At 42.0% G+C, this 10,000-nt stretch overlaps 1 protein-coding gene across 1 annotated transcript in view; it reads left to right on the forward strand.

Annotated features, from left to right (window-relative positions):
* The window catches only part of LOC115212850 (visual system homeobox 2-like), a 50,307-nt gene that overhangs the window by 25,423 nt on the left and 14,884 nt on the right, over window positions 1–10,000 (forward strand). The window contains exon 2 of the mRNA XM_036503470.1: window positions 7,288–7,418. Coding sequence (XP_036359363.1) covers window positions 7,288–7,418 — 131 coding nt within the window. The remainder of the gene's footprint in view (window positions 1–7,287; window positions 7,419–10,000) is intronic.

The raw sequence follows: 10,000 nt of genomic DNA on the forward strand, positions 1-10,000 counted from the left end.
TCCACCTATTTTGGTGCGAAACTGTGGCCTACAACTGAAGGCGCGTAGCTTTGTGGTAAGAGCATTCAACTCACGATCGTAAGGTCGTGAGTTCGACTCCCGGCGGTGCATTGTGTCCCTTGAGCAAGACGCTTTACTTCATGTTGCTCCAGTCCACCTCATCCTGGCAAAAATGAGTTCCTGTAATTCAAAGGGCCAGCTTTGTCACGTTTTATGCCACGCCGAATCTCTTTGAGAACCACGCGACGGGGACGCGTGTCTGTAGAGTACTTAGTCCCTTGCATATTAATTTTACGACCAAGATATTCTGTTGATTCGGTCAACTGGAACCCTCGTCGTCGTAACCGACGGAGAGAGTGTGGCCTACAACTTTGATCATACATTTACTTTTATACATTACGTTATCCATCTATCCACCGACTTGTATCCATTTTTACAAATATCTACCTATTCAGCGGTCTGTGATCCCATCCTCCATCTTGCCCTTCATTTCCACCATTCAACTAACCGACCATCTAACAATCCAGTTAACCATCAATCCAACCAATCAACGAACACAATATACAGAAATCTAACTGTATTAAGTTGGCCACCAATGGTTCTTCTTTCGGTTCTTAGGCAAGGTGATTCTAACCACCGTCTTCACCATCAAAACAACGCTGTCGGCAGTAATAGCAGCGAAAAAAAAATTATCACCACCACCACCACCACTATCACCACCAGAATGAAAATAAGAAGAGCAATCGCAATAACAACAACAACATTAGCAAAAACTAAGGCAACGACCATCGCTGTTATTCCTATATTGTTATACCATGAGTATTACTACTACTATCGTTTTACAACAACTACAACTCTACCGCCACTACTACTACTGCTGCTGCTACTTCTCTTTGCCACCACCACCACCACCATCACCACCACTACCATCTTCATGGCTTCCGTCACCGTCATCAAACGCCACCATAACAGCAACACTTCAGACCGATACCTTCACGATCGTCACCATCACTACTACCATCGTCATCATCATCATCACACACATCATCTCCACCACCACCACCACTATTATCACCACCGCCATCATCACCTCCATGAACACAGAACACCACCACCATCGAATCCACAACTTCCATCCCTATCACCACATACTAGCACAATAACTCCAACAATCACCCCAACCACTAGAATCCACAAGCCACCAATACCACCACCCCCAACAAACACCATCACAACCACTAGCGCCACCAAGCACTCCCCCCCACACACACATCCCTACCCTCATTTTTATTATCACAATCATCGTTACCCACAAAATTTTCCACCGCCACGCTCAATCAAATCATAACCACACACACCACCTCACCCACCATCTCTACTACCATCAACTACGACCACCTTCCAGTACCATTATCACCACCACACCTACCATCACTATACCATCTACACTACCCCTTCCCAGGAATCCCTCCACCACCAGGAACCCCTCCACCACAAGGATCTCCTCCACCACCAGGATCCCATCAACCACCAGGAACCCATCCACCACCAGGATCCCCTCCATCACCAGGAACCCATCCACCACCAGGATCCCCTCCACCACCAGGAACCCCTCCACCACCAGGAACCCATCCACCACCAGGAACCCCTCCACCACAAGGATCCCCTCCACCACCAGGACCCCATCCACCACCAGGAACCCCTGCACCACCAGGATCCCCTGCACCACCAGCACTACCATCACCTCACAGGCCTCCTCAACTAAGTTAAGGCTTTTCACAATGTATTGAAAGCCGTATTTTATTGAATTAGCTCAGTCTATTATTACACAACAGCCCGTTCCTGTTTATCTAGCGCTAATCACACGGGTTAAATCATATTAACGTCGGGCAGCCCTCAATTGTAACGTATGATGAAGGTTTTCCACCCCCCCCCACTCTCTCCTTCGCTCTTTCTCTCTGAACCGCGGCCATCGTCTCAGCTACCGTCGCCGTCCCAGCTGCTGTTTTCACTGTTGCCTTTTCTAATATTCTCCACCACCGCTTTTAATGTAATCACCATCAGCCAACGAGTGAGTCTTCATGTGGAGGTTCGGCCTGCTAGAAATAACAGCCTATTCTCCCTCAAATAACGCCTTGTCTTAAAAAGTAAAAATGTCATTCAATAATGTAGTCTTAGATATATTGACGTCAGGAAATGAGATGGGATGACAATGGCAGTAACTTGTTTGAATTTAGGCGTCCTTGACCAGGGTTGATATGGAACTAAGTAACAATTCGAACCAACGAGGTAACAAATCAATCTGCTAGAAATAGTAGCCAAAAGTCACGCTTTTGAAGACAAAAAAAAACAGCAAGAAAGACTGTGCCGCAAAAATATATGGAAAAAACAGGAAAGCTTTTTGATCATAGTTCTGTATGATCAGAAGTGGTCCTGACCTGTACGAACCGTCAAATGAACCACTATATGGCTCTTGGTATGCTAGATATAGCAGTAAAATCTCCTTCAGTAACATAGAGTCTTTAAAAACAAAAGACATATGATTTTGTAGTCGAAAGACAAGACAGTCATGGCTGGTCAGATCTTTTGTTTGTTTGTTCCTTCTCGAGCCACGCTTGGCTCATAAGAGCCGGTTTCCCTGTTTCCTTGGCGTATAGGTACCCATCTAGACGGGACGCCGGTCCGTCGCAGGTGGGCTGCAAGATGAAAGAGCGAGAGAAAGTTGTGGCGAAAGAGTTAGCAGAAGTTCGCCATTACCTTCTGCCGGAGCCGCGGGAAGCTTAGGTGTTTCGCCCATAAACACATACATCGCCCGTTCTGAGATTCGAACCCGCAATCTTTCGACCGTGAGTCCGCTGCTCTAACCACTAGGCCATGTGCCTCCACTGGTCTGATCATTGATCATAGGTCAGCTTTATCAGAACAGCCCTAGGGTTGAACAGCAACAACCACAACAACAACAAATAAAGACACTTTGGACGATATAGACCAAAATACCTCTCAATTGGCGAGATGGCCACGGTTAGAACGCTTTTGATGATAGGCCCACTGGATTAAGGCTGGTTGATATATTCATGCTGTGAATTTCAATTCCAGAATTGTTCAACTTCAGAATTATTCAACTCAAGAACTTTATTTTTAAAAAAAGTAGAACTTTTACTCAGGAGACGAGAGCATAGGTGGTTCGATTCCTGGGAGCGGATTCCTTGTTATATATCTGCTTGTCGCAACAGCAGATGAGTCGTACATAGGCTTAGGAACAACGAGTATAAAGAGTGCAAGTTCACCCCTCAATTTTTGTTGGGCAATAAAAATGCTTTGAACATCCTCCTGCAAATCTAGGTTTGCATCCCCCCAGCACCTCAGCAATTTTCGTTCCTGCACTTATAGAGTTCGTAAAATCTGAAGAATTCTATAAAATAACTTACAAATTAACATCTGTTTTTCTGGATCTATTGCCGCGAGAGTCGGCTTTGGTTTTCATCCTTCGAGACTATTAAATGAGTAAATACCGGTTTATATTCTACATTTGGTTTAATTGAATTTATGAATTTAACCATGACCAACACTAAAACTTTTGCCACCACGACCACCACAACGACAAAACTAACTACAGCAATCATCATCACAACAAACATGACTGTAGCAAATATCACGACCAACACAATAAAACCACGATCGCCATCACCACCACTACCACCACAGCAACCACATAAAAAAAAACAGTTACTATCACTACCACCATTATCACATCTACTGCAAACATCCTCACCACCACAACTACCACCGCCACCGCTACCAATCACCATTATGATCAACAATACTACGACCACAACCACCATTACCCACCCCCCACCACTGACGTTATTACTACCTCTACTACAACCTCTACCCGACCTCTCCTAAAATCATGGGGAAGACTTTCGTTTGCGGATTGTAAGCGGGCGGAAGTGGAAGCAGTTATCGGACTTGGCTTTAAATGCAGTTAATGTAATTCCCTTCTAATCTATTTATTGTGTCTTGCTCAACTCGCCACCTTTGCCGTCGACACCACCACCAGCAGGAACAACACCACCGCCACCACAACCATAATCAGTTCCTCCTCCTCCTCCTCCTCCACCTCTTCCACCTCGTCCTTCTCACATTCTCTCTCTCGCTGTTTACTTCCACATCCCCAACGCACCTCACGCCATCTTTTATCAATTCTCTCACTTTCTCTTTGTCTGTTTTTCTATCCGTCTTTGTTGTTTCTCTCCACTAACACACTCACACGCCCGTATATACATACATACATACATACATTCACACATACATACATACATACATACACACACACACATTCATACATGCATACATACATACATACATACATACATACATACATACATACATACATACATTCACACATACATACATACATACATACACACACACACACACTCATACATGCATACATACATACATACATACATACATACATGCATACATACATATATGCATACATACATACATACATGCATACATACACACACACACATTCATACATACATACATACATACATACAATCATTCATACATACATACATACGTACATACATACTTACATAACTGTGAGTATATGCGGTGCATATATATATATATATATATATGTGTGTGTGTGTGTGTGTGGTGTGTGTGTGTGTGTGTGTATGTAGGCATCTATATAAAATTTATTGATTTATAATCCAATTCTTTTCTTTCAATTTCTGCACACTACTTTTAGAGGGTTTCTTTAGCTTATTCAAACGTGGACCCTTTCACAGCTTCCTCAACCCTGGCCGTACATACATACATACATACATACATACATACATACATATATGCGCATGTGTTTGAGTGTGGGTAGTGTGTGTCTCACTGTGTGGGGGGTATAGTTTCCTACACCCCTCTTTTCGGGCATTGCCCCTACACTCTCCTCGGACTCTCCAAGACTTAATGCCATTCCCAGACTGATATCCAAATAGATCTAACGCAATTACACCACGGCTCTTCTAATACGGCAATATAACTTTTGAAAAAGAAATTAAAGGCTGGTTCCGACGAATGACGTACGAAATAATTCTCAATTAACTTAAATTAATTGTAGAAAGAAAACAATAATTATTTGTAGCTCTCTCTATCTCTCTCTCTCTCTCTACTACCTCTTTCTCTGTCTGTCTGTCTGTCTCTCCCTCCCTCTCTCTCTCCCTCTCTCTCTCTTAAAAATATAATCTTGCTACCAAGTGATCAAATACATTATATTGGTACGGCCCAAAATAACGGAAACGTGTCCACAGATTTCCCTGCTTTTATCCGTTAGTCGGTGGTGAAGCGCAGAGCGTATGACATTTTATTGAGCGTTTGAGGTGGGAGAAAGGGACGAATCTTTCAACAGAGTGGACGACGCTAAAAGCAGCCAAGGTACCAGGTGGGTGGCGATGGATTAAGTTTTATTACTCAAGTAGGCTATGATGGGATTTGATCTCGGAACACAAAGATCAGAACACTTAACGATAAGTAATTTTGATGGTCAAAGGCGGCGAGCTGGCAGAAACGTTAGCACGCCGGGCGAAATGATTAGTGGCGTTTCGTCTGCCGCTACGCTCTGAGTTCAAATTCCGCCAAGGTCGACTTCGCCTTTCATCCTTTCGGGGTCGATTAAATAAGTACCAGTTATGCAATGGGGTCGATATAATCGACTTAATCCGTTTGTTTGTCCTTGTTTGTCCTCTCTGATTTTAGCCCCTTGTGGGTAGTAACGAAATAGCTCTTTGAGCTCCTAACACCAACGCACCTAAGGTGCCTTGGTGTTAGGAGCTCAAAGATGGTGAGGTTGCTTTCGTCACCTCTTGGTGGATCTCTCTGCAATTGGGAAATTATATATTGTTCAACAATTTTCCTTGTTAATTGTTGTGTTTTGCTGTTTACACGTATAAATTCACTGTCTATCGTCTATGTATTGTCCCTTATGTTTTGTGTTCGGTCGTTATGACCAATAAAGAAAGAATTATTATTATTATTATTATTATTATTAAGATGGCGAGCTGGCAGAATCGTTAGCGCGCTGGACGAAATGCTTTGCGGTATTTCGCTCTACATTCTGAGTTCAAATTCACTGAGGCCGAGTTTACTTTTCATTCCTTTGGGGGTCGATAAAATAAGTACCATTTGAACACTGGGGTCGATGCAGTCGGCTCATCCCCTGCCTTAAAATTGCTACCCTCGTGGAAAAATTTTAAACCAATATATTATTATTATTATTATTATTATTATTATTATTATTATTATTATTATTATTATTATTATTATATGCTTGACTTTTGCTTTGTATTCGTACAAGTTAACTCCAAGTCTCACCCAGAGATCTCAAGAGACAACAAGTTAGAAGTTCATGTTGGTGTTATGCCTAGGGTGCCATATATTTGGTTTTGTACTTAGTGTTGTACTAGTGAATGTTTAAGAAAGCATACGAAAATTATGTGTTTGTTTTAAATTTTGAGATTACATAGACAGTACTTTGCGTAGGATATGGGTAGTTCCCATGAGCACTATCTTTTGAATTTCTGCCATTTTGGGGTTTCCTGGTATCTGAACTAGGTAGCAATCAGCCCCTTTTGATATCATTCCTAGGGCACCTATGACAACAGGTATTGTTTTCGTCTTGAGGTTCCACATTTTGCCAATTTCTATTTCAAGATCTTTATACTTGCTCAGTTTTTGGAAGGTCTTGTCAGATACGTTTATATCGATTGGGACAGTCATATCAACGAGGAGGCATGATTTTTACCTGAAGTCTCTCAATATGATGTCTGGCCTGTTCGCGTCTATCTTTCTGTCAGTTTGAATGGTGAAGTTCCAGAGGAGTGAGATGTGAGATTTTCAAGCATTCGGGATGGTTTGTGTTCTTACCAGTTTTTATCATGGGACAAGTCCAGGTTTCTGCAAATTACCCAGTGAATATATTGTGCGGCTCTATCATATTTTTATCTTCTTCTTTCAATTTTGTTTCCATTTCTTGCCGAGTGCCTTCCTGACACCTAGGGTGATGATGATGATGATAATGATGATGATCATGTTCATGGTGATAGTGATGGTCATGATGATGATGATGATAACAACGATGATGATGTTGATGATACTGGTGATCGTGATCGTGGTGATAGTGATGGTCATGGTGATGATGATGATGATAGCGATGATGATGATGTTGATATATGTATCCTATTCTTTATGTTCCTCTTTTTTTCTCTTTATTTTTCTCTCTCTTCTGATTCAGGACAATTTTCACCAGTTATCAACTCGAAGAATTAGAGAAAGCTTTCAAGGAAGCTCACTACCCGGATGTTTATGCCAGAGAGGTGCTATCGCTGAAAACTGATCTGCCAGAGGATCGTATCCAGGTAGGTTTAGGTACCCCCACCCGCTACACATACGCGCGCAAACACACACACATACGCATTCATACACACACACACATTTACTGACGTTGTGCGGCTGAATGATCGAGGACAAAATACTTTGCGATGTTTCTTCCGGCTCTTTAAGCCCCTGAGTTCAAATCCCACCCAGGTTATCTACCCGAGGTTCTCTTTGACTCTCTTTTTAACTTGTTTCAGTCATTTGACTGCGGCCATGCTGCAGCACCGCCTTTAGTCGAGCAAATCAACCCCAAGACTTATTCTTTGTAAGCCAAATACTTATTTTATCGGTCCCTTTTGCCAAACCGCTAAGTTACGGGGACGTAAATACACCAGCATCGGTTGTCAAGCGATGTTGGGGGGAACAAACACAGACACACAAACACACACACACATATATATATACATATACATATAAACGACGGGCTTCTTGTCAGTTTCTGTTTACCAAATCCACTCACAAGGCTAAGTAAGGAGAGGGAGTAAAAAAGTTCATAGCAATCGCGTAAGCGCACATGTCGATACATACACATACGCACGGGCAACCCACGTACATGTGCCTATATGTATATACTCAACCACCCTCACTTGAAACACACATATGCTCACCACACATTCACCAAAGAATATATACATATCCGCCTACACGCTCGCACACACACATGCGCGTGCGCAAAACGGGTTCATACACACGTCTATATATGCTCATGCACAAGAAAAAACAAGGCTAAGGGCAAAATACAGAAAAATGTGTAAAAAAAAGTGTAAAAAGTAAGCAATAAGAGTAAAAAGTAAAGGTGCAAATATGCACATGAATACGTATGTGCGCATGTCCATACATGCACATGTGCGCACGCACACCCACATACATGTGCCCATGTGCACATGCTCGTCCACACTCGATTGAAATACACACATGCGCATACCCACATTCTCCAAAAATAATTTATACATACACGCACACACGCTCACACACATACACGCGCACACCAAAAATATTTCATATACACGTCTATATACGCACAGGAAAAATGCAGAGTGGAAGATACAATACAGAAAAAATATGCGTGAAAAAATATGAGCAATAAAACTATATATATATATAACGGGAAGCTTTATGAAAATAAACAAAAGACGAAGGCTGGTGGAAAACAAACGAACAATTGTATTAGTATGGCGCTCAGGAAATATAAATAAAACAAGTCTTTAACGTTTCGAGCCTACGCTCTTCAACAGAAAGATACACAGAGAGAGAAAAACACAGAAAGAAGGAGAGAAAAAAAATGCGTGCAGTAGCTAACGAATCAACATGGCGATCTGATTTCGGCCAGAGGTCAAAGATCAAACATGAGACGCGAGAGCGAAATAAGGGGAGATAATATAGGGTGATAAAAGGGTTGAGGGACCAGCTAAAGTGCGTGGGAGGGGTTGATGTGTGTATGTATAGGGTTGGGTATGTATTAGTATGTATAAGGGTGTGGTGTGTGTGTGTGTGTGTGTGTATGAGAGAGTATTAGTGCGTAAGATTGGTCTGGACGTGCGTATGTATGGGGTTGGTGTATGTATTAGTATGTATTAGTATGTATTAGTACGTATTGGTATGTATAGGTGTGTGTGTTGTGTGTGAGAGAGAGTATAAGTGCGTATGCGGGGTCTGGACGTGTGTATGTATAGGTTGGGTTTGTGTAAGTATTAGTATGTACTAGTATGTATTAGTACGTATAGTATGTATTAGTTGGGTGTGTATTAGTATGGCACGTCATATGTGATGTGATGTGTAAAGTCATGTGTTGTAGTGAGGAGAAGAGGGGGAGGGGGAGAAAGAGGGGAGAGGGAGACGGGGGAGAAGAGGGGGAGAGGGAGGGAGAAGAGAAGAGGGAAGAAAAGAAGGGAAGGGAGTAGGGGTGAAAGAATGAAGACTGAAGAAGTAGGGGTCGGGGTGAGAAAAGGATAGGTGAGGAGGGGAGAGGGGGGTTAGATGGGAGGGGGAGGAGAGTGAGGGGATTTGTTGAGCCAAATGGCGTAATAAGAGCGAGAGAGAAGATTATATATATAATATATATATATATATATATATTGTCGCCATGATAGATCGTTAGCCACTACACACATTTTTTCTCTCCTTTTTTCTCTCCCTTTTTCTCTCCTGTTTCTCTCCTGTTTTTTCTGTATCCCTTCCTCTGTAGAAGAGCGTAGGCTCGAAACGTAAAAGACTTTTTCTATTCCTGAGCGTTTTACTAATACATCTGTTTGTTTGTACACCACCTGTCTTGTCTTTGTTTTTTTCGTTACGTAACTCTCCTATATACATATATATATATATATATATTATATATATATATATATATATATATATTATATATACATATATATATTACAACGGGATTCTTTCAGTTTTCATCTACCCAATCCTTTCGCAAGTGTTTGGTCATTCGAGGCACTTGTCTTAAGTGCCATGAAGTATGACTGAACTCAGAACCATGTGGTCAAGAAGCAAACTTCTTGCCACAGTGCTACGCCTGCCCCTATATTGCCCGTATATATACGACTTGTCTATTTTCTCC

Source organism: Octopus sinensis, linkage group LG6, assembly GCF_006345805.1.
Source record: "Octopus sinensis linkage group LG6, ASM634580v1, whole genome shotgun sequence".
In the NCBI taxonomy this organism is placed as follows: Eukaryota; Metazoa; Mollusca; class Cephalopoda; order Octopoda; family Octopodidae; genus Octopus; species Octopus sinensis.